The sequence below is a fragment of the Esox lucius genome, chromosome 16, assembly GCF_011004845.1.
Source record: "Esox lucius isolate fEsoLuc1 chromosome 16, fEsoLuc1.pri, whole genome shotgun sequence".
NCBI lineage: Eukaryota > Metazoa > Chordata > Actinopteri > Esociformes > Esocidae > Esox > Esox lucius.
This window is the reverse complement of record NC_047584.1, coordinates 27542286-27567355: the sequence shown is the minus strand read 5'-3', so window position 1 is coordinate 27567355 and position 25070 is coordinate 27542286. Positions and strand designations below refer to the sequence as shown.

Sequence of the window (25070 nt, the reverse complement as noted above, 5' to 3'; positions counted from 1 at the left end):
CACATTAGCCTTTAGCTGTGTTTCCGTGGCCTAGAGCCTTACAGGACACAGAAACAATTGGATCACAGGTTTTCTAAATACATTAACTAGCTTCTCTGACCATCACTGTCAATATAGTTCTGTTTTTGTCTGGCCTAGTCAGTAGTAGCTGTAGTGTTTTACAGGACTATAGGCAGTACGCGGCTGCTCATCATATGTTGCTGTGGCTGTCCTGTACAGTTTGTTCCAAAACCAAAAGGCTGGTGGCTAGCTAGGGGTGAAAGAAGTGCATATTGGGATATCGCTGAGGTTTCCCTGACCCCTGACCTCTGAGCTCTTGTTTCCAGGGTAACAGAAGCACCTAGTAAGCATGTGAGAGGCTGAATCGGTTGCCGATACCTGAGGGAGCCCAGAGGACTAGATTCTGTTTTCCCTGGTCAGATCACATGGTCAGGAAAACCTCCTGGTTCTAAAGACAATGACTGTTCTGTAAGCCAGAGCAGTAGCCTTCAACCCAGGAGATGTTTAAAGGCCTTGGCACACTTGTAAACTTCAGAAATATCCTTGAGGGAAGACCACATAGGCTCTGTCCAGAGACACAGATCCAGGATCGGTTTACCGCCGTCATCAGGAGGGAAAGACCCAAACTGACCTTGGATCAGTGTCATGGACAGAACAGCCTCCTCCAACCACACCACACGGACAACACACATAAGATCACAGCCGGGGATCAGCACCATGCCCTGGGGTTTAGGCGGGGAGTTGTTGAGTAACAGCCTGGTTGGCTTGGATGCAGAGGGATTTACAATGAAAATACACGGGCAAATCTCAATCCACAATGCAACTGTTGTATGTCCTCTCCTTTGTTATCCCGCAGCCATGCCAGTGTTTTAAGATTTCAGCTGGTCAGTTAGACGTTCTACCAGTAAACCCACTCGAGTGAGTTTTGGTTTTCTGTCTCTGGGGGGGGGGGGGGGGGGGGGTTAACAGGAGGATGGGTTCAGTTGAAGGGAAGTGTGTTGTTACATTTAACCCACTGATTAGGCTCCCTCTCTGGGTTCTCAGCTAGAGGAGAGTCCCTGAGCCTCCAGGATTTTTGGTCCCTTTTGGTGGTGTTCATGAAGTCCACTATCGGATGTGAAGGAGAGGGGGGGATCTTAGTCAGTTAGACAAACAGAAAAAGATAGATAACTAGAGAAAAAGAGAGAGATAGAAAGAGAGATAAAACAACAAGGATCATGATTGCTGCTCTGTACTCTTTTACAACCCATCCTCCGTAAATGCTCATGTGAGTTGGGCTGTGCAGGCCAATAAAAGGCCTCCCCTCTGACAGACTTTCTTCCTCAGCCCAATTGGGGTGCACACCTCGGCAGAGGAGCGGGGCAGACCACAGACATTAGAGAAGGTGTGAAGAAAGGGGTGACAATGGAGAGGATTTCCTATTGGCCCAGACCAGTGTGGTGGGTGGGGCTTGTTCTGCTGGAGTCTCGTCGGCGCCTCCAGTCAGGCCGACCATCACACAGGGCCCGGCGCCAGCGGAGCAACTCTCCCAGGGCAGCGGCCTCGTCAGCCCCACACCGACGCAGGCGCTGAATCACCTGGCAGACAGAAAGGGGTTAATGGTTACTATTAACTGACCAATGACCTCCGGACAACCCATCCTTGGATAAAGCAACAGGCTAACAGTACTGACACTGGCCTGATTCAGACAGGCTTTGATGAACAGTGAGGGTAATGGAGGGGAACAGGACAGACCAAATTCAGATCCCTACGGGTCTTGGAAAGAGCTTAAGGAAAGGCTCTGGCATATCATACAGCCTGCATAGAATCATGGGGAAATACAGTACAAAAATACAGTGAAGAAATGGGCTGCACTGCAAAAGCAATCCTGGCTTGATCCATCATTCTTAAAGCGGCTGATTCCCTCTGCGTTTCCTCTCAGTGGGCAGGTTCCCTTCCAGGCCCATTACAACAGAGGCAGAGGAAATGAAATTGTGGTAGGCGGAGGCTCTGAGACCACCCGTGTAACATGGCAACATGAAGAACCCAAGGGGGAGGGGGTGTCCAACTTTGATTGACGTTTTAATGACTAAGTTTCCATCCTGCTTCTGAACAGTCTAGATGTCAACTCTAAAAGGGATGGGCTTGAAGTGAGTTTGTATATATGTGTATTTGTGTGTGTTTTTGCCTGTTTGCTTAAACATTTTGTGTTTTTGTGCTTGTGTGTGTACTTGTGTTTATGTGTGTTCAGTGTTTGTGTGTATTTGTGAGTATAGGGTGTGTAGTATTTGTGTGTGTGTTTGTTGCGACGGCAATAGGCTATGACAGAATGGTGGCAAGAGACAACAAATCCTTAGACACTCAAAGCCCTCCTGTCAATGTGAGGAGCATCACATCAGTCATTGGCCAGTCGGCAGGCAGCCAGATCAATCACACTGCAATTCCAATCTTCCATAGCCAGTAAACGGTGGTGACGGACTGATTGGAATCAGACTGGAATCCACAGTGGACTGGGAGAGAGAGGAACTGGAATCCATAGTGGACTGGGAGAGAGAGGAACTGGAATCCACAGTGGACTGGGAGAGAGAGGAACTGGAATCCATAGTGGACTGGGAGAGAGAAGAACTGGAATCCACAGTGGACTGGGAGAGAGAGGAACTGGAATCCATAGTGGACTGGGAGAGAGAGAAAGTGGAATCCATAGTGGACTGGGAGAGAGAGAAACTGGAATCCATAGTGGACTGGGAGAGAGAGAAACTGGAATCCATAGTGGACTGGGAGAGAGAGAAACTGGAATCCATAGTGGACTGGGAGAGAGAGAAACTGGAATCCATTGTGGACTGGGAGAGAGGCAAGTTGGGACTGGGGGACTGTTGATGAGGCCAGAAACTGAAACTCCTTATATGGGTCCAACACTAAAACCCGGAGGGGAATGGAGGGTAAGATGTGGCTAACAGAGTGGTCTCTAAAATCTGGGACTTTTTTCAATTCAGAACACAATGGAATTTCTAGTGTAGTGTCTACTGTACTTAACCAAGGTACTGGAATATTCCACTCCCACATAGATCTAAACCCTGTCCCTGTGTACAAAACTACTGTTCACCTGGCTGTAGAGCACACACACAAACACACCACACACACAAACACACCACACACACTGTTCACTATACTTATTTTACAATACAAACTATTATTTCTATCTTCTTTCCTACGATTCAACCCAAGTCTAAAAAAGCCATTTATTAGAGTTCGGGTAAAGTTAAGCGTAGACATAAAGTTTGAGTTTAAAGTTTGGTTAAGATCATGTGTAGGTTTAAGGTTGGGATTAGTGAAAATAAATGTTTTTGAAGGGCAATCAACCTGGGTGTGTCGATTTAGATAACTAAGTAAACCTGTGTGTGTTTGTGTGTGTGCGTGTGCATGTGTCTAGCTTAACTATAATCACAAAGAAAAAACATCCCTGAACTATAGGTAAATCAGAAAAAGGCACCTCATTTTTCCTGACACCATTTGAATTAGGGTTAGGCATTACAGGTTAGGTTTAGTGCTAAAAGTGAGGTCTGGTAAAATGTCTTCACTAATCATGACTTGGAATTATTATACTTATGAGGACATCTTGTCCTCACAATTATAGTAATATACACACACACATATAACCAACCAGTGAGTGCCATGAAGAAGCTATACTGATGACGGTGATTCCCTCTCTGTTCTGTTCAGACACGGCGTGTCAAAGCTAAATAAAACCACCAGAGCGACTCATGCCGCAACATTTTCCCTGATCACTGCCAAACACACAAGACTGACACACTATGACCCACACACACACACAAATACACACATTCACTGACGTGCATTCATACGCGTGCGTTCATATAGGCAGACACAGATTGGACAGACACGTGTATGGACAGACACGTGTATGGACAGACACAAATTGGACAGAGACGTATATGGACAGACACAAATTGGACAGGGACAAATTGGACAGGGACGTATATGGACAGACTGATTGTGTGTACCAGCAATGTTAAGGGGCCTAATCCATAATTTATACCTCCTTGCCATGTTGGGGCTATTCTAAGCCCTGACGCCACAAACACTAACTATTGGAACAGCAGAAAGGCACACTATGTTCTATTGCACACACACGTACACACACACACATACACACACACACACGAGCCAGAGGTGATTAGACAGAGAACCATTCTGTTATTATGTAACATGCAGGAGTCCAGACTGAATGATTAGGTCTGTGGGACTCCACACTGTGTGACATCATCCACATCTGCTAGACTGGTGTGTCGCAGTAGCCTTTCTAAACATGATGTCATCATTTACCATGTAAACACATGCTTGACAGACAGACAGAGAGGTGGGCAGACAGACTGACAGTCAGACAGAGAGGTAGACAGTCAGATGAATCATACACACTGTATTGATGGAATATTTGGTCACTTTGTTTTTGCAATTCCAATGAGAGAAATGATCAATCTGGCAAGCAGACACAGTACATACTGTCCATTCACTGAGCCAGACACACACACACATACACATCATTTACAGCAACAACCTGGGAACAATTAGGGCTACCCATTTGGGTCAGGAACAGCACAGTGCGTTCTCGGATCTAACAACCTTTTGATTACTGTTCAAATACTCTGACCACTAGGCTATCCTCTTCTGTCTCACTCGCACTCTAAATCCTCATCCCTAGAGAGTTACGGGGTATGGATAAATCAATACCCTGGTAATAGTATGGAAATGTTTTGGTGTTAGCGTGGTAATGTTACGATGTTAGTGTGGTCTTGTTATGGCAATAGTGATGTAATGTTATAGAAATTGTGTGATAATGTTATGTAACAGTGTGCTAATGTTTTGTTAATAGTTTGGTAAGATAATGGAAATAGTGCTGTAATGTTATTGTAATAGTGTGATAATGTTATGGTCGTAGTACTGTAATGTAATCTTAATAATTTTGAAATATTTTGGCAATATTGTGGTAATGTCATGGTATAATTGTCGTAAGATTGTGGAATTAGTGTGGTAATGTTGCGGTAAGAGTGCAGCAATAATGTGGTATTCTCATTTTATGATATTAGTGTGGTAATGTAATTTTAATATTGTGGTAATGTTATGGGATTAGTGTATTAAGGTTATCGTATTAGTATGGTAATGATATGGCAATGGTGTGTTAATGTATGGTAGCTGTGTGCTAATGGTATGCTAATAGTGTGGTAATGTGATGGTGATAGCATTGCAATAATATGGAAATGGTGTCGCAATGTCATCAAAATAGTGTGGTAATGTTACGGTGATGGTGTGTAAATGTTATGAACATTAGTGTGTGACAAGGTTATGGTAGTAGTAGGGTCATATTCTGGTAGTGTTTTGTCAAGTAAATGGTAATACAATGATAGTTGGGGATGAACATCAGTTTTCAAAGGTCAGAGATAGGATTTCTTCCCCCCACCGGGTCCAAACACTGGAGGAACAGAACAGCCATGGGGGGATAGCAGCAATGAACCAGTCAGGTTTTTCTCAAGATAAAATACATGAGTACATTTAGAGATACACAGTAAGCATCCAACCTGCTTCCACACGTGTGATTCTATAACCGTTCATCATGCTTGATGAAGGGTCATGTATATTTAATGCTGGGTAGCCCGAGCTGCCAAGAATATTTGGGCTAATATGTCTAGAAAAAAAGATCTTAGAAAAATTGAAAGTGTGGTGATTGATTGTGCACTCTGACAGAATGAAGACTGCTCAACTGGCTGATGTTTTGTGAAGAACAGGAAGCCAATCAAACCCAATAATCTGACAGCATCAACAACCGCAAATGATGGAGTTGTCTATGAAAGAAGGGTGTCAGATCCATACAATAGTTCCAGAAACATGCAACAAACTAAGCCAAGGTGCTTTGAAGCTGAAGCAGCGCCGACCTGAATGTCAGTCAGACACAATGGAACACCATGACAGTATGAAGGACAGAGTCATGGCTTGGTTTCCACTCTCCCTACGTAACACAAACCAACACTGCAGAGAGAGAGGGGGGAGAGAAAGGGAGAGAGGGAGAGAGAGGGGGGAGGAGAGAGAGGGGGGAGAGAGAGAGAGAGCGCGGTATGGAGAATAAAGGAGAAAGAGTGAATGACCGCTAATGACCTGAATGTGTGGCCGGGACAGCCTGCTCCACGAGCAGGCTAACAGAGATTTCAGGGAAGCCAGCGGGTCACACACACACACACACACACACACACACACACACACACACACACACACACACACACACACACACACACACACACACACACACACACACACACACATTCAGTTCTAGGAACTCTATGTGACAGGATAACACAACTGGTCATAAAGTACATACAGATATGAACCACACACACAAATACACATCACAAAGACACAGAGAAAGGTACAGACACACAAATAGAAACGTTTCAGAGACACACACACACACACGTGTCACAAATACACATACACACACATAAACACATATCACATACTGTATACATGAATAGGCTATAGGCGCACAGGTAGAAAAACACACAGACACACGTCCGATGCACACACAGCACACACACACAGAAACGCATCACACGCACAGGTAGAAAAAACACACAAAGACAAACACCACACGCGCACACACTCTCACATCTAAGACCAGGATTGTCATGATAAACTGGATGCGGCTGGAGGAGCTCTCATCCTGCCCAGCTCTCTTCATCTCTTCTTCAATCACTATTTTATCCCTCTCCGTTCCTCAGGAGATCTTTGTAGCATGGCATTAAGACACACACACACACCCCCCCCCCCACTGTTGAAAGAGCCCTGTAGTCCTGCCACACACACACAACCCACGCTGCACACACACACACACACACACACACAATCTGACAAACACAACACCCATCCCAGTAACTTTCCGCTGCCCTCTGATCCCCTCTCTTGATCTCGGTCCTGCCTCCCTCTGGCACTGTGGCACAATTGGGCCCCTTCACATTCACTCTAACAATCTGACCAACGGGAGAAAATTAGCAATTAGGTGTTTTTCCAGTGAGGGCACCATTGTCTATATACATTCAAACAAGGCCCACCCATCTATCACCAATTAAAAGCCATCCATCCCCCTTTTTCCTCTCTTCTCCATTCAAATCACCCCCCCCCCCACCCCGCCCTTTGGATCTGACAATCCTACATGAACAGTCTTTCCCGGCTCCTCGTTATGGGACAGGGAAGGCGTACCTAACATCCAGAGGACATGCTTTCATTAGATATGGGAGACAGGGGATGACGTCCACAGCGGTCATTTTCAGGCCAACGCAGGAGCACATCGCCTGTCGTGTCGTTACAAAACTCCCTGTTGTTACAGGAGATAGGACCAGGACGGCAGGGGAGTGGAGGGGCATGAAAGGAGAAGAGGATTTAAAGTACTTTAATCTAAGACAAACGGACTGGAGTGTACCGTCTCTGCTACATTTTATTCCTGTGAACTGGACGCTTGCATGACTTCAGGAACAATACGAGGCTGTCTTTCGGAACGCTCCGCTGAGGCATGTTGTAGACACGGTACACTGTAACTCAATGCATGACCATGATGCATTCGTCCATAGCTGCCATAGATCCGACTTGGCTCCCATTTACGTGAATCGGGACTTGTTTTTCCAGAGATGCAGGATATCGAAAAGACACATCAAGATGCCACATCTTAACTAGTGTTCACGGTTTCAAAAGGTTTATAAATTTGGTCATTTCCACCAAACATTTTTAGACTAGAATTGCCGGCATTGAAAACGGTTGATAAATTATAATCCTCATAGTTCAGATTTCTTGTTGCTAATTCCCTGCAATTTCAGAATGAAGATATGGATTACAGGACAGCAATACAGGAATCACGAGCAATTTCTTCCATGAAATAATCCACACAGTTCCTTTCAACAACAGTTTTCATCATAGTCAATGAGACACATAAGAAGAGGATGAATGATAATGAAGAGGATGATGAATGTCACGCAGAAGAAAAGAGGGAGTGGCAGAAAGAACAAAAATACAGCCCAAAAAAACTGCAGCTCTGTTTTGTTTCAGAAGATTACAGACGTGGACATGAATCGCCCACTTGAAAGAGAGTGTGTGTGTGTGTGATGCATTCACAACGCGTGTGTGGTACGAGGACAGCCTTCCAGGGCATCCCTCACCCAAGGTCATCGGACGGAGGAGCTGAGAACCAGGGCCCGCACCCAAACGTGTGATTAACGTTCTCCAAACGTGCAATTGACGTTCTCCAAACATGTCCGCCTTTGACTGGTGCCTGCACACATAATGAGGCGGTAATTATGCTGCAGGCAGAGCCCCCTCCGTCCCTAAGCGGCGTACAGCGAGGTGAGCTCCGGGTCACCGCACTGTTCCCGTCAACAGTTTGCTTCACCCCCTGGGCTGGTCAACTGCCCAACCCTCACTGACCTTCTCCACAGGACAGGCTGACATGCCGCTTCATCGGAACTCCCCGCAGCCCACCTCACCCACCGTCCCGGGGGGAAATCCGCCGTTAGCTCGTCACGGGCCAGGTCCTGAACAACCCCCTACACTTCACAACCCACTGCTCCAGCACACTTCTCTCAGCGGTGTCAATTGGCTTTCGTTAGCTAACTGAAACGCTGCGCCCCAATCTGAGCGTCTCCTCAATCGTACCGTAGGAACTTCCTTCTCTAATTCCTTCTATAAATGTAGCCTTACCTCTCCCCCCATAGGGAGGTTTTTACTCCTGCTTCCCCTACTAACGACTTGTTGGAGATTTCACCCGGTCAGTTGGCCGAGGTGCTTTGAGATAAACACCCCCCCCCCCCCACCGAATGTCTGGACCGAGAGTGAGATGTGGATTATTAGCCAGAGCTGCAATTTCCTTTCTGAGGCAATGAGAGAAGCAAAGTAGGATGAAGCTGTCCCCTAGACCTCCTGATCCCTGGGGCCAATTTTCAAATGACCTTCCAGATGGTCAAGACCAAAGAAATGAGAACCTGATCAAATATCTGGGGTTCGGGGGAACTTATACGTGGGGTGGCGTGATGCAGGAAATGGACAGAACCAGAACAAGTGCTGAAGGGGAGCGAAGAAGGGTTGGATATGGCGTGGCGGTCCACACTCACCCCGTCCCTAAACGTGGGCCCTGCTCCATGCCCACTCCTGCCTTAGAGCGCAGCCCCTGAACCGAACGGAGAGAAGTTCAGTTGACCCCTCTGGAAGATAAAGAGAGGTAGAAAAATACAGCCACATCATTTTAACATGGAGGGGGAGAAAGGAGGAGAATACCCAAATTAACTAATTAAAAGGTCTGCATGGCCCTAGACAGGCTGAAACCATAGCTAGCCACTGTGATCTCTGAAAGTCGGTGCCTTGACATGCTTGAGTGGGTTCTGTGGCCGGGTTTATGCAATCACGATAAGTCACAAAAAGTGAATTCCAAATCCAGATGATAATTTAAGTGGAGCATGAAATATTCACGGACAGGTTAAATGACATAACTGCAGGTAATACCTCCACTTCTGGCGCTCCAAAACGACGATAGACATCGCATCTCAAAACATGGTTGGAACCATCACGTTGATGCCATGGATGGTTCTGCATCCATAGCTCTACCTATACATTTCAGAGTATTTGAAACCTGTCCTTTAGGTTGTGGACCAAAATAGAGTCAGCGTTTCTGGATTGCTACTATTTTAACTGTTTTGGACCTTTAAAAGTTCAGAGAAGGAAAGAACACATTTTATAGAGCTTAAGAGAGGAAGAAGAGAGGACTTGACAAGATGAGTGAAGCTCTCCCAGGGGGCTATTGTAAGTCACAGTAAGAATAACTATTCCATAACAGAATGTGCTGCAAAATCAGTATTCTACTGAAGAGCTATAAAGAACAAGTCAGTGATCTCTGCTGTCGCTCTCTGTCACACTAAAGCGCCATCCCCCTCTTCCTCAAGGCAAAGGGAATCGTGAGCCTCTTCACGAACTCTGTGTCCATCTGTAATGGATAGATCAATAGCTAACAGCAAACAGGGACACGGTGTGCCTCCTTGGCGTTCCCAGGACTCCCATGGGAATCCTCAGCCCAGAGACAGCCTTAATGCCACCCGGAATGTTCCTGTTTGCTTCCGCTCAGCAGGTGCAGCGACTTGACTCGAACGTCATCAGATCCAACCAATCATTATGCAGAAATATTTTTACGCGTCTCGTGACCATGTGGATCAGTGGGAAGTGGATGCATCCGGTTAATCCTCTGACTGGGGAGGGCTGAGGGGGGATAATGTCACAGGAAACCGGAGAGAAGAAGAAATACCAGTTAGATCTTGTTCAGACCAGGGTCCCTTATTCAGTTCCTGTTGTCATCATGGCTTGACGCCGGCTCTTCAGCCTATGGATGACTGTGGTTGTGGGAGCGGCCAATGGGAGGACTGGCCCGGCGGATGGATGAAGAGCCAGAAGTTTTACCCGAACATATTATCTGACTGGAACGTATCTAGGTCCTCTGTTGAGGCACTGGTCAGGACCCAAGTTCAGGAAAACCTCTGTGCTCTGGACTTGTTAGTGACAGTGGGCAGTGTGTTTAGAGGTGGGAGTGAGTTAGTTGTTGATATAGGACGGTCATGTCTCATTCGCTGCCTGTGCTACTGGTGCTTCGGTTGTCTCACAGTTGGGGAGGTTCTGTCCCAGTGAATATTTCATGCTCCACTTAAATTATTAAAGCTCACAGTGGTAGAGGAGTGCACATCTGTGTGTGTGTTTATCAACTAAAAATGTACTCGGTCTGTTGAGAAATTGTTTTTACTACGCTGACCACGACTGAGCCTTGCAGCATTACTCGTCCAATCAAAGAGTAGTTAACAGGTCATGAGAACAATGATGTGTTTGCTCACAGAATAGCTGACTTGTATCTGCTCTGTGATTGGCTGGCAATCACAGATGGTAGCAGGCACTGCAAGGCGTTTTCACGTGCTTTCTAACTGATTACATTACTTTTATCTTCTCTGTAATTGGACGATAGAAACCAAAATGGTGCAGTGAATGAGTGGTTTGTTTGGCCACTCGCTCTGAGATCAACAGCCTCTTGTACCCTTGACTTTATCTACGCTGTATCACAGGTTTCTTTTGAAGTGATTTCTAATCTTTTAAATTAATGGTTCCACAGTAGATTAGTGTGCCGACCAACGTTTGAATGACGATAACCAGAATGTCGTTTAATTTTCTATCCAAAAGAAAAAAACATTGACGTGTCACTTCCTCGCAGCCACAACCTCTGAAACAGGGGACAGGCTTGTCGATTCCCTATATTGCGCTGATATGGGACTGTGTGATTGTGTGTGTGTTTTGTATGTGTTTGGGGGGGGGGGGGGTCATTAAATCCCAACCGGTAACTATAGACCACAAGCATTGAGTGTCTGTGAAACTAGGAGACGCTAAAGTGTCACAGGTGAAACGTAGCATTCAATAGCGTCACTGTTAGCTCTGCCAAAAAAAACAACAAGAAAACCCAAAACAGATGAGGGGCCCTGACACACATTGGGACTTTGGGTGTGTGTGAAGGGCAAGCAGGCAGGTCAGTTTCACTGGCAACAATGAAAAGGGGCGGTGCTGGAATGCCAGCATATTCACTGGGAGGGAACCCGGAAAAGGTTTCACAACAGAGAGACAGGGCTTCTGTAACCACAAGTAGCCTAAAGTAAGTAGATGCTCATTTACACTGCTATTGTGTGTTTGTGTGTGTACGTGCGTGTACCTGGGTGTGATGGCTGTCCATATGTCTGTGCAGAGACGATGAGCTGGAGGCGTTCATCTTGGTGTGACCCTCATCTTCAATTGACCCTGAATAAACCGAACAAACACGCGCGTACAAAGACACAGACACACACGCCATCAGCCAGTGAAGCCGTTATGAGAGACAGATGGAAAGACTGATAGAGTGGACAAGGAAGGAAACAGCCTTGCTGTGGCTTGCTGTTTTGTACACAACAACCACACTGTTCCTGCTCCTCATCATCCTCTCGTCCTCCTCACCAGTCTACGGCCAGTGGCTTCATCAAGTGGAAGAACGACCCGGTCTTAATGGCTATGTTTTCTTAGAATCTTAAATCAGCGCTGGCCTTCCCCCTGAGCCCCTTTCCTCTCTAGGTTTCTTTCTAAGTAGCTGCCTTTCTAGGGAGTTTCAACTATCTTCTCCAGGGTTTTAGGCCAGGCATTTGTATCAGCATTTTGTGTGAACTGCGAATTTCAAAACGTATTTGGAGAACTACAGATTAACTCTAATCTATATAATAACTTTATAAAGTTAGAAATGTGTTTCTAGCTCATGAGTCCATTGGCATACTCAATTATCCTCCCGGGTCTTATCCAAACAGTCTCAACTTGTCTGGTCATATCCCATAGTCTTAAACACTTTCCTCATCTCTGCAACAAAGGCCTTGACATGTCCCATAGGGGTAGAAGCAATATGCAATCACATAAGATGCCTCCCTGTTATGTCCCAGTGTGATGGCTGAAGTGACCTTGTTGGTACTGTAGGTGACAGAAGCCATATTGGAGATAATCCCAGTCAGACCTTTCACACTTCACTGATCACACAAGGACAGGTGAGGAGAGAGGAGGAGATGACGGGGAGGAGGGGAGGAGGATAAAGGACAGGATAGACAAGGAGCAAGCAACCACAACTCCTTTCTCACTTACCATTGGACAGGCGGTTGCCATTCTCTACGGGGGCGGAACTTGATGAGTGGGGGGCGTGGTTGTTGGCATTCTTGTCTTGTAGCTGTGGAGATGGGGAGGTCGGGGCGGAGCCTGGCTGCTCCTCTCTACCTGGAAGATTGACGTTGGAGTTGAACCCTGGGAACAGGACACACACACAGGCACACAAACAGACACACACACACACAGAAAAACACAGAGCGACATACACACACTCACACGCAGACACACACACACACACAAACACACAGACAGAAAAACACGGAGAGTCATACACACACACACACACACACAGACACACGCAGACACACACACAAACACGTACACAGACAAAATAACACACAGAGACATACACACACACACACACACAAATAGACAGACAGACACACACACGGACAGACACAGACAGAAACACACACACACACACACAGACAAACACACACACACACGCAGACACACACACACACACACACACACACACACACACACAAATAGACAGATAGAGACACACACACGGACAGACACAGACAGAAACACACACACAGACACACACAGACACAAACACACACACACAAATAGACAGACAGACACACATGAACAGACACAGACAGAAACACACACACGCACACAGACACACACACACACACACACACACACACAAATAGACAGACAGACACACACGGACAGACACAGACAGAAACACACACAGACACAGACACACACAGACACACACACACAAATAGACAGATAGAGACACACACACGGACAGACACAGACAGAAACACACACAGACACACACAGACACACACACACAAAAATAGACAGACAGACACACATGAACAGACACAGACAGAAACACACATACACACACACAGACAGAAACACACACACACACAGAGTTAGTCTAGGCTAGTGGTGTTCTTTGGACCCTGGGCTACTGTATCCAGGACGAAGACCCTGAATCCCCTGAAACTAACCCCCACCTGGCCCACCAGATCACATGACCCTCATAGACAGGATGTGTGTGTGTTTTTGTAAGTGTGTGTGTGTGTGTGTGTGAGTGAGTGTGTGAGAGAGAGAGAGAGAGAGAGATGGAAATTCTGCCATCCCAGATCAGGAATGCCTGACTCCTGGTCATGAGGGAAGTAAATTTAAACACCAGAATTCTCCCACACAACTGGAGCTTGTGCGTTCAAGTTTCATGTTTAAATTGTCATGGGAACAGGATACAAAAGGCACGAACCAGTCAATGAAGGGCTTACTCCCAACAGTGCAACAGCAATAAAAATAATGGCTCAAATAAAGGACATGAAAAAAATATTGGTGTAGGAACATTATAGTGAAAAATATAGTGTGAATAAAAATAAGGATTTGCAAACATTGACTTAAGTGATGGGAATAGTATTTAACATTAACCCCCGGATTTGTTGGGGGAGTGGGTATGCCTGAGTTCACCAAGATCTCCCGACATTACTAAAAATCATGAAATACGATACAAAAAAAAACCATTAGCAGTTACAGTTAGAGTTATGGTTTCAGGTTAGGTTTAAGTTTAGGATTAGGTTTAACATTTGTGATTTTTGAATGAATGTTAGTTCGGAAAAGTCCTAAAAACACGATGTGTGTCGTTGCTCAGGGGTGACAGCCAAAAAGATAGAGTCAGGTGGTGGCGTGTGTTTCCGTAAAGTGTATGTCTACATAGAAGGGAGTGCTCTCTCCTCACACTGAAGTCTTGGGGAACGCTGGCCTTTTCCTATGGCGTTACCATGAGCTTCCTGAGTCCCACGGGAGGAGCGGGCTGGCGTGAAACAGCTGCTGATGACAGGCCTGGCCGGGGTACTTCCCCTAACCCTGTGGTTGGCTTGGAGCAGGGGCCATCATGGTTAACCATTTAGCGCCAGGGAGGGATCGGAAGCAGGCTGTCCTGTAAAGCCCAGCGGCATTTCACCGTTCTCAGATCCCAACCGCCATCGGCCCTCAAAATAACGTGTGGGCCGTGACCCTGACTACAAGCCTCCTTTGGCATGCTGACCGTTTCCATGATGGCAGGGGATTCGCAGGACGGATGAAGATTCCCGGCATTAATGTCGACAACCACCAAAAGGGCTCACATGACCACTGAGATATAATAACCAGCACAGGCATCCCCATTCAACTCAGTCGGCCTCAATCAGTCATCCTAGTTCTATGCATGTGACATAGAGACAGGAGGAAGTGACACGACATCCTCTGTTCTTAGTTCCTGACCAATGTGGGATGTCTGCTGTGCTTCTCTGTAAGTCCTCAAATGCTCCCTCTAATTTACTCAGATGAACTGGGTGTGTGTCTGCTTCACATTCTCTTCATCTCCACGTCTCTATGTGCAAGGAGAAACGGTGTACCCTACCACAACATTACACATTTAATCGCATTTAATCAATTCAATGTTCTGCTCCGTTCTATTCAGCTACACAGTGCTAATGGAGTACACACCAGGAAGGGGGAGACACTGAGAAAGTATCCTTGTGTGAGGTTTTAACGAGGAGAAAGATTTAAAGGTTTCATAACAATCTAAAAGATTCTGCTTTTGTTAATAGCTTCATTTATTTAGTGATGAAACAAAGTGTTTAAACAAAGTCAGTGGGTTTTTAGCATGACAGTTTTTAAATGTGATGCACACAAGCTTCAGAGGAGCCATTTTAAGGCAGTCATGTCAGTTTTTTTTTATTAAAGGGGTTTGATTACTGATAAATGCATGGAAATCGGGACAGATATAATATAAACATCGTTCTACAGAAGTATATACAGTACTTCTTCAAATACCTCCCAGACATTATTCATCATTATAGACCCAATTTTACAAAATACATATTCCAACTTTTAAAAATGAATTATTAACTAATTAATATATGTTTGGATCAGATAGCATTTGTTTTTTATATATAAAAATGTATTTCAATTTACAGACCAGTCACAATGAAATTAATATCCGTAAGGGTTTAAAATAATCAAATTGCAAAATCAAGCACAACTGTTTGTATACTTGCTTACTATGAACGGAAAAAGGTTGTTAAATCACTTAAGTCTCAGCCTGTACATTGGGAAAGGGTGACCCAGCCCAGCTCTACTGCTGACCCTCTCCATCATATGAGTGACAAATTCCGTTGGCCTCCTTCTCTAAAGGGTAGATCCTGCATCACAGTCACTGAGGGGTCTGCCGATCTGCTCTGCAGTCCACAATACACACCAAACACAGATACAAGCACCTAACAGTTAATGTATGTGTCTGCACGCCTGTGTGTGTGTGTGTGTGTGTGTGTGGTGGGGGAGGGCTGGTCTTTGGTTAACATGCTAGCATGCAGGTTCAACACCCAAGGCTTGTCTCACTGGCTGCCATAATTAAGGGGGTGGTTAAAATGGGGCAAAGAGGGTGATGGTGTGTGTGATAGACGCTGCTACTTCGTTAACATGCTAGCATGCAGCTTTGGTACCCCAAAGGCCGGCCCGCTAGAGACTGTAATTAATGGGGTAGTTAAAATGGGGCAAATAGGGCAATGTTTTGTCTATGCGAGAGCGTACCTGTGTGTGTGTGTGTGTGTGTGTGTATGTGTGTGTGTGTGAGATAAAACTGTTACTATGCTAACATGCAGCTTCAGTACCCCAAAGGCCACTACACTGGAGACTGGAATTATTAATGGGGTAGTTAAGAGGGCACTGATGTGTGTGTGTGTGTGCATTTGTGTCATTGCAAACTGATCATACCAGATTTACTTCAAAATTTGACGTATGGACTGGTGGGGAAAAATATCTACTCACTTGGGAAAAAAAAACGCTAATACAAATAAATAGGCTGATGACTTGCTAGGGTGTTGTATTTGTTGATATTTGATGGGCGGTTAGGTTGTAGATAGTGTTTTGGGGAATATTTTACTGAAATCTATTTAGTGAAGATGGCCTTGCTTCATTGCCACCAGTCGGGACAGTTGCGGGACAGTTGACTGAGATGTGTTTCCTCCAAATACATCGTCCTAAGCCGTTCCGATTCTCATCACACTGCTTGCTCAACCAGGACGATTCAATTAAAACTCTCAGGACATCTCACATCACTGTTTTAACTCCAAGTAAAAACAATTACTTGAACACAGAACCAGTCGAATAAGTTGCCAAATTTGCGGAACTTGAATGAGTTTAGATAACTACTAGAAGTTCCTTTTGAATTAAATGTGTGTTTATGAATTGTGTTTATATTTTTCTTTTAGGTGCCACTATGTTTATATACAGTTTGGTCTGGAAATATTGGGACACTGACCCAATTTTCATAATTTTGCATGAAAACGTTTAGGAATTGCAACCATTTTCATACACAGTCCCATTATCTCAGGGGCACAAATGTAATTGGACAAATTAACATTTTTAATACTTTGTCGAGAATAATTTGCAGGCAATGACTGCTTGAGGTCTGGAACACATGGACATGGGTTTCCTCCTTTGTGATGCTTGGCCAGGCCTTCACTGCAGCTGACTACAGTTGCTGTTTTTCGTGGGTCTTTCTGCCTTAAGTTTTGTCTTCAGCAAGTGAAATGCATGCTCGATCGGGCTAAGATCAGGTGATTGACCTGGCCATTGCAGAAAATTCTCAAAAAAAAGTTTTTTGTCATTGTCCATCTGTAAAGAGAAGCGCCGTCCAATAAACTTTGCTGAATTTGTCTGAATCTGAGCTGACAATATATCCATATACACTTCAGAATTCATCCGGCTGCTTCTCTCTTCTGTCACGTCATCAATAAACACTAGTGACCCAGTGCCATTGGAAGCCATGCATGCCCATGCCATCACACTGCTTCCACTGTGTTTTACAGATGATGTGGTGTGCTTCGGATCATGAGCCGTTCCAAGACTTCTCCATACCTTTTTCGTCCCATCATTCTGGTACAGGTTGATCTTAGTTTCATCTGCCCAAAGAATGCTGTTCCAGAACTGGGCAGTTGATTTTTTTTTTTCATGTTTTTTGTCAAAGTCTAATCTTTTGATTTTATTCTTGAGGCTTATGAATGGTTTGCACCTTGTGGTGAACCCTCTGTATTTGCTCTCGTGAAGTCCTCACTTCATGGTGGATTTGGATAATGATATGCATATCCACATCTCTCCATGAAACAGCTTTTGATTCAATTGTCCAATTACTTTTGGTCCCTTAAAAAAGAGGGGGCTACATACTAAAGACCTGTAATAAAAAAAGTAAAAAAACAACGTATGTCAGTGTCCAATTATTTTCAGGTCTAACTGCATGTATATGATTGAAGAATGTGTTGTTTAAACACATGTATTGTGTAGGAGACGTTATAGTAAAAAAATATAGTTTATTTGAATATAAGTAAATAATAAAATAAAGATCTCACCTTAAACTTTAAGTTGAACCTTAACTCTCCTCTCAGCTAACAACGCCATCCTTAGACATTAATCTCCGCCTCTAAACCATTTTATTCTGAATTGATGTAAAACATCTGATTCTGAAGTAAATTTGTGATACTTTATGGATATGTGTGTGTCTCTGCGTGTCCTCAAGGTCAACCTACCCTCTGTGTCAATTATCCGACATCTCAATGGCTTCTATTCTGAAAAGCCCCCTTCCCCCCACTAAACCACATATAGCACATAATAGGTATAACTATTACAATATTGCTTACTATTTATAATGCTAATTTTGACATTTCTTATTGATTAGCAAAAATTTTTTAAATATACAGTATCTGGTAGTCTTAGTACCAGTCTCTATAGCTAAAGTCCTAATCATTGTCGAGACCAAAAGGACTATCTTATTAGAAACTGCAACATTCAATATGAAATGGGTTGTTTAGATCCAGGATTCGGAGTGGAGGAGCGTCGCTCCAAGCCATGTTGTAGGCCATCACGATGCCTTGCCAACAGTTCCATTGGAGTAAGATCACAGAAGCTAATTAAGAGGTTCATCACACTCACATTGTTGTTCAAATCATTTATTGTACTTTTCCACAAAAATGATATCCCCTTAAACCTGGACTAACATTTTGGTCCAGAGGGGGTTTGTTTAAGCTTAGCTGTCTGCCTGTCTGACCGTGGAAGATTAGTTTCACTATAGAAATGCCCTCTCCCCTCTAGGCTACCAGGGTAAAGGCACACAGAAAAGGCAATGAAATATCACGGAAATGCCAATAGATGAAAAGCAAAATGTTTTTGTCTATTTTCCTTGTACAAAGTGAACATTTTTCTTTTAATGTATACATTTTTTTGTGATTATAGGGTTCTTTGTGTTGCCCTGTCATTCAGCAAGTTCACTGAAAATGACAATTTGTTCTTTACTGACTTAGCTGGTAAACATTATTTTTTTGTTAAAACCAAACATTCCTTTCTGGGCTAGTAAAGTTGTTCTATGTTAAGGCTGAAATGTAAGGTGTTTTTCCGGGTTGAAATTGCAGTACATCCCTGTTTAATTCAGAAATGAGCTAGCAACTTTTAACAGTTGTTTTATCTGAACAAAGGAAAAATTGTTTCTTAGCAACCATGTTCTGTGGAAATACTTTTTTAGTTCCTATATCTGCATAATCGTTATGATTGGAAAATAGCTGTCAGCGTAATCCAATCAGGATAACATTTCCTGTTCTCCTCAAGCTCATTAATGAAAGAATGTTCATATTTGAAGTAAGGCCAGATATCTGGCACATGATATGGAGTACAGGGAGTTAATAATAAGCTAAAGAGACTGGTACTTAAGCTATCGGCAGTATTGGGTATTTACAAGTAAAAACGTTTTGACTTGGCTAGCCATAGCTAGCTAGCTGGCTAGTGTTTTAACTTGAAAAATGCATCTGGACACAGTACACAACATTTATTTTGTTTTAGTTTGCTGCAAGCTTTTGATGAAATTCAACACTACTGTTGTTTGCTCCTTGGGGTTTAAGACCGGGTGTCTCTGTAAAGCACTTTGTGACAACTGCTGTTGTAAAAAGGGCTTTATAAATACATTTGATGATTGATTGATTATCTTTGGTGAACTATATTTGAAGGGTTGCCTAAAGCACAAGAGGATTAGGAGGTAAAAGAAAGCAACGCCGTTGAGAAAATACAGACAGTATTCTGAACTTGGTGTGGAAAGCTTTCTGTCACAGAGAACAGCTATGGCATCACCCAAGTGGGTGTCACACGTATGTAAGATGAGAAGTCAAGTGCCTTTAATCCTCAGAAGGTTTCCCGGTCTCAGAGTCCATCACTGTCGTTCGTTTTTCCACGTTTCTCTTGTTTTTTTGCAAACAAAAAACCCCATTATACAAGATCAATAAATTACTATTTTATATTCTTGATATGCAAAGCAGTTTTATAATTATATTATATAATTATATATATATATATATATATATATATATATATATATATATATATAGTGTGTATATCCTAAAGTGATTACTGCAATTATTATAGAATATCACATTATACCACAGAATAGTAGGCTTTCAGTTAACCGTTCAGTTAAAAACGGTCTTAGCTTCAGCTTGGCATTTAACAAGGAGCTGAGACAATGGCAGAGGGGCGGAGCCAAGGCCTTGCCAGGCCTGCTGTTGAATGTGAGGGTGGGGACATCTCTGGGATTTTTGTGACAAGGCAGACATTTTCTGTTCATTTTCAAACGACAGATTGAAGGTTAGTACTCATACTCTATATTTTTGTCATTTCGCAGATACTTTTATCCAGAGTGAATGAATGTTCACAATTTATTTTTTCATATCGGCGCTCCATGAATAAATGAATAACACAAACCCATCAACGCTTGCAAAAAATATAATAATAATAAACAACGTCATCATAAAATAAACATATGTTTAGTCCATCATTTCGGAGAAATTGCTCTGTAGCCTTCACACACGCACACAGGCACCATAATCAAGCCAGCAGCCGTACCGTGCGCACGCATGCACACACACATACACACACAGAAACTACAGGATATTAGTTATGTATACCTGACCCACCTCGAAGGTAATCACCCAATGGCCTATAAATCATTTAATAAACACCGACCTAGCTGCTCCGCTTCTGACCTCATCTATAGCACAGCATGGTGCACACACACACACACACACACACACACACACACACACACACACTGTAGCAGCTGTGCTACAGTGATGAGGTCAATAGCCTAGCAGCCAGGTCTGTGTCTGTGTGAGATGATTCATTGGAGTGCATGAGTTCATTTGTGTATGTGTGTTTTATTATGAGCTTTCTCTGGTTGAGGTGCGTGTGTATATTGGTGGTATCACATACACCCCATTCACCCTGGCTACACACCGCCAGTTTCATCATGCCATGAATTACGAGGAGTCGTTTTTTTATGTATGAAAGAAAATCGAGGCAAGCAAGACAATACATTTCGGCAATAATGTGCAGCGCCATTTTTAACACATTAAGGTGTAATTTTACAACGTTATCTACTGAATTGTAGTTCCTCCCAACTTTCTTTTTTCTTTATATCCAGGGGTTTCACTTCCATTTCCCGACTGCTGAGAGAAAAGTGTTCTAGATAATAACACTCACACAGTGGTGATTGTGGTGATTTTGAGGATGCTTTAGGGACTCAGGATCAGGAAGACCACAGTTTTAATGGCATCTCCTTAATGGCCCCGGAAAACAACCCCCCGATTAGAAGAGGGATCGGAAAGTTTCAGTGTGTAACGTGCATAATGAGTTAATATATTACTGTTCATTCAAAACAATGCTCCAAGGATCCTGACAACTTGGTTTGCATTCATCATCCCTATCCTGGCTGGTCTCGCCACTACCTTCATCATCCCTATCCTGGCTGGTCTCGCCACTACCTTCATCATCACCATCCTGGCTGGTCTCTCCACTGCCTTAATCATCCCCATCCTGGCTGGTCTCTCCACTGCCTTCATCATCCCCATCCTGGCTGGTCTCTCCACTGCCTTCATCATCCCCATCCTGGCTGGTCTCTCCACTGCCTTAATCATCCCCATCCTGGCTGGTCTCTCCACTGCCTTCATCATCCCCATCCTGGCTGGTCTCTCCACTGCCTTCATCATCCCCATCCTGGCTGGTCTCTCCACTGCCTTAATCATCCCCATCCTGGCTGGTCTCTCCACTGCCTTCATCATCCCCACCCTGGCTGGTCTCTCCACTGCCTTAATCATCCCCATCCTGGCTGGTCTCTCCACTACCTTCATCATCCCCATCCTGGCTGGTCTCTCCACTACCCTCATCATCCCCATCCTGGCTGGTCTCTCCACTGCCTTAATCATCCCCATCCTGGCTGGTCTCTCCACTACCTTCACCATCCCCATCCTGGCTGGTCTCACCACTACCCTCATCATCCCCATCCTGGCTGGTCTCTCCACTACCCTCACCATCCCCATCCTGGCTGGTCTCTCCACTGCCTTAATTATCCCCATCCTGGCTGGTCTATCCACTACCTTCATCATCCCCCTCCTGGCTGCTCTCTCCACTGGCTTCATCCTCCCTATCCTCGCTGGTCTCTCCACAGGCTTCCTGGCCCTCAAACAACTCACTATAACATCCCCCTACTGGTCTCCAAAGCCCTAAATGACATGAGACTGCCTTCCTTTCTGATATCCTCTGCGCCCATAAACCTCCCGGCATCCCGCTGTGAAGCCACGCCTAACTGCTTCATGTGACCCGTCTCGGAACTACGGAGCGCTGTACATTTTCCTCCTATGGATCACGCCTTTAAAACTCCTTCCTGGGCTGTTGTGGCCACACTCATGGCTGTCAGCCTACTGGTTATGCCACTATTTAACTAAGAGACTGTTTTATTGATTAAAATTACAATAGTTGGGCTGCCTCTCACGTCGGTTTAAGGCTATGGAGAAGTGGGGGGAAGCTTGAGACAGTGTGTGTGGGTATTACATCGTAACTCACCTCCTTCTCTCATTTTGCGTCCAGTGGTGGTCTTCTTCAGAAGGCTGCGCCCAGAGCTGAACAGCGTGCTGAGCTCGTCCAGGGCAGGCTGGGGGCTGGTCAGGGGCCTCCCGTTGGCTGGGTTGAACAGCAGGGGCGAGGAGGAGCAGGAGTGGGCACGGCGGGGTTCTGGACGGGTGGACTTGGCCGGAGAGTAGGGAGGGGGCTTCTCCCCTCCAACCCTATGAGCAGAGGAGGACGACGACGAGTAGGGAGGTTTGGGAGAGTCCGAACCACTCCCCCCTGTGACAGAAGCAGCCCGGGTTAGGGAGAGGATGCTGGACTCGGGGGGGAACGGAAAGTGGGAGGGGGGGCGGTAGGGGGGAGGCGGGGCGTTTGGGGGAGGAGGGGGAGGCGGAGGGGTTAGGGGAGGAGTGGACTTGTCAGGGAGGAGTATGGAGAGGGAAGGGGAGGAGTCGGCCCGCTGGCGTGAGTACTGTGGGGAGATGGGGCTGTCTGGACCGGCGTAGTTCAGGTTGCTCTCAAAAACTGGCAGCTTCTTCACCTCCAGCGGGGTGAGGGGAGATTCGTCGGACGCAGGAGAACAGGTGACCGGGGATGGGGGGAACACCAGGAGCGGTGGGCGGTGGGGGAGGAGGTTGGGGAAGGGGGCAGGAATGTCGCACCCTCCTTCAGTACCAGGTGGAGGCTTGGTGGATCCTCCGGCGGCAGACGTTTGGGCCTCCATAGTGGGAGGTCCACCCCCCAGCCCCGCCCTCTTCCCCTCGCCACCCCCCAACCCCAACCCCCCCAACATCAACCCCAACGCCTCCAGCTTCCCGGCCGCGCATGCTGCCGCGCCGCCCACAGGAAGCCCTGCCTCCTCCGGCAGGAAGTACTTCATCTCCTCGTAGACGGCCTCCGCGTCTCCCTGCTCGGGGCTGTCGGGAGAGTCCTGGAAGACCCGTCCCAGACTGTGGCTCCGGCACTGAGCGCCCACCATCTCTATATACACATCCTCCTCCTCCTGGCCGTGGCACAGGCTCAGCGTGGCCCCATGCGGGCCGTCCACGGACACGGCCCGCTGCATCAGACCGCCCAGCCCCCCCGCCCGGGACAGCAGGGCCAGTTTGACGTCAGCCGGCCGGAGCTGGAGGAGATTCGCGCCGGCGGCGTTGATCTCCTCGTAGGAGCCAGTGAGCTTGGTGTTGGGGCTCCTCTTGGGCTTGGGCGGAGGCACCTTTCTCATGGCGGTGTAGTCGTCGCTGTGGGGGCGCGGCTTGGACAACGCTGGGGGAGGGGAGAGAGCAAACCGCCTCGATTAGTCAGACTGACAGCTGTGTTTTGGGGTGATGGAAGATGAGTGGGTTCATCACAGGTGTGTTATGTGGCCTGTATAGCGGATGTACCATCAGTAGGGGACAGCTGTGTTTTGGGGGGGCTCCCGGCAGGGGACCCACAGCCGTCAGGGGTGGGACTTTCTCTCGACGGCCCCATCGTCAGACCAGCACTGACCGCCTCGTATGACGCGCTCAGACGGGTGTTGGGGTCCCTCTTGGGTTTGGGGGGAGGCTGTTTCCGTGGTGACGCCTGTCCTCCGTCGTCAGTGGCAGAGCCCGCCTGCTGCAGGGCCAGCTTGATGGATGGAGAAGGGCTGGAATGTATCAGGTTTTCCATTAGCAGGGGGATGGGCACGGAGCTGGAGCGGAAGTGGCGGACAGTACGCCCCCCCCCGCTGCCCGAACCGTCTTGGTTCCTCCCGCTCTTCTCCACGACTCTACATGGGAGGGGGCAGGAAGTAAGATTCACATGAAAAATAAATGAACATTTGACCATTTTTCATCCGATTTTCCTGAAATCTTGTCCTCCCTTGAATGCTCTGTCAATCTCTTGCTTTATTTTCATCCCAGCTTTCTATTTCAATTTCGCTTATGCATCTCTCCTCCCTCCCTCATCTCCTCCACACCTCCCATTGCCTCTATTTGGACAAACACTAGTACTAACTACATATTCCTTGAGAGTGACAACCAAACGATAATTACTTTTCTTTCAGCCCAAATCCAGATTAACATAATTATTCCCATTATATCATCCACAGATGCCACTGAAATACATGTCCGCATAATCTGTCCTGTCAGGAATATGTGCTAAAGACGCCAATACGGGGGATGAAGACTGGAAACCCAATGGATCATTTCTGCTCTTAATTGTTTAAGTCTAATCGGCTTGCTGTAATATGATAATATGATATTCACTTTGCAGTTTGATGTTTCCTCGTCTAATCTTGTGGAGGCCATCTGTGTGTCCCTCTGGACCAACTGGATGTGTGTGTGGTTTGTACAGGTTTCTGTGACATTGTGTGTGTGTGTGTGTCTGTGTGTGTGTGTGTGTACGGAGGCTTAAAAGCATGTAAAGGTTCCTGTGTGATTTTTGTGAGAGTACCATGATAATCTGGCATGGGACAC

The 25070-nt window shown here is 45.8% G+C and overlaps 1 protein-coding gene across 1 annotated transcript in view; it reads right to left on the bottom strand.

The window, feature by feature from the left end:
- Positions 1–949: 949 nt before the first annotated feature.
- myo16 (myosin XVI) overlaps positions 950–25070 on the bottom strand; it is a 112300-nt gene continuing 88179 nt past the window's right edge. The window contains exons 31-36 of the mRNA XM_034286762.1: positions 24015–24382; positions 23474–23895; positions 22627–23389; positions 12706–12861; positions 11762–11847; positions 950–1577 (exon numbers count right to left, since the gene is read on the bottom strand). Coding sequence (XP_034142653.1) covers positions 1419–1577; positions 11762–11847; positions 12706–12861; positions 22627–23389; positions 23474–23895; positions 24015–24382 — 1954 coding nt within the window. The 3' untranslated portion in view covers positions 950–1418. The remainder of the gene's footprint in view (positions 1578–11761; positions 11848–12705; positions 12862–22626; positions 23390–23473; positions 23896–24014; positions 24383–25070) is intronic.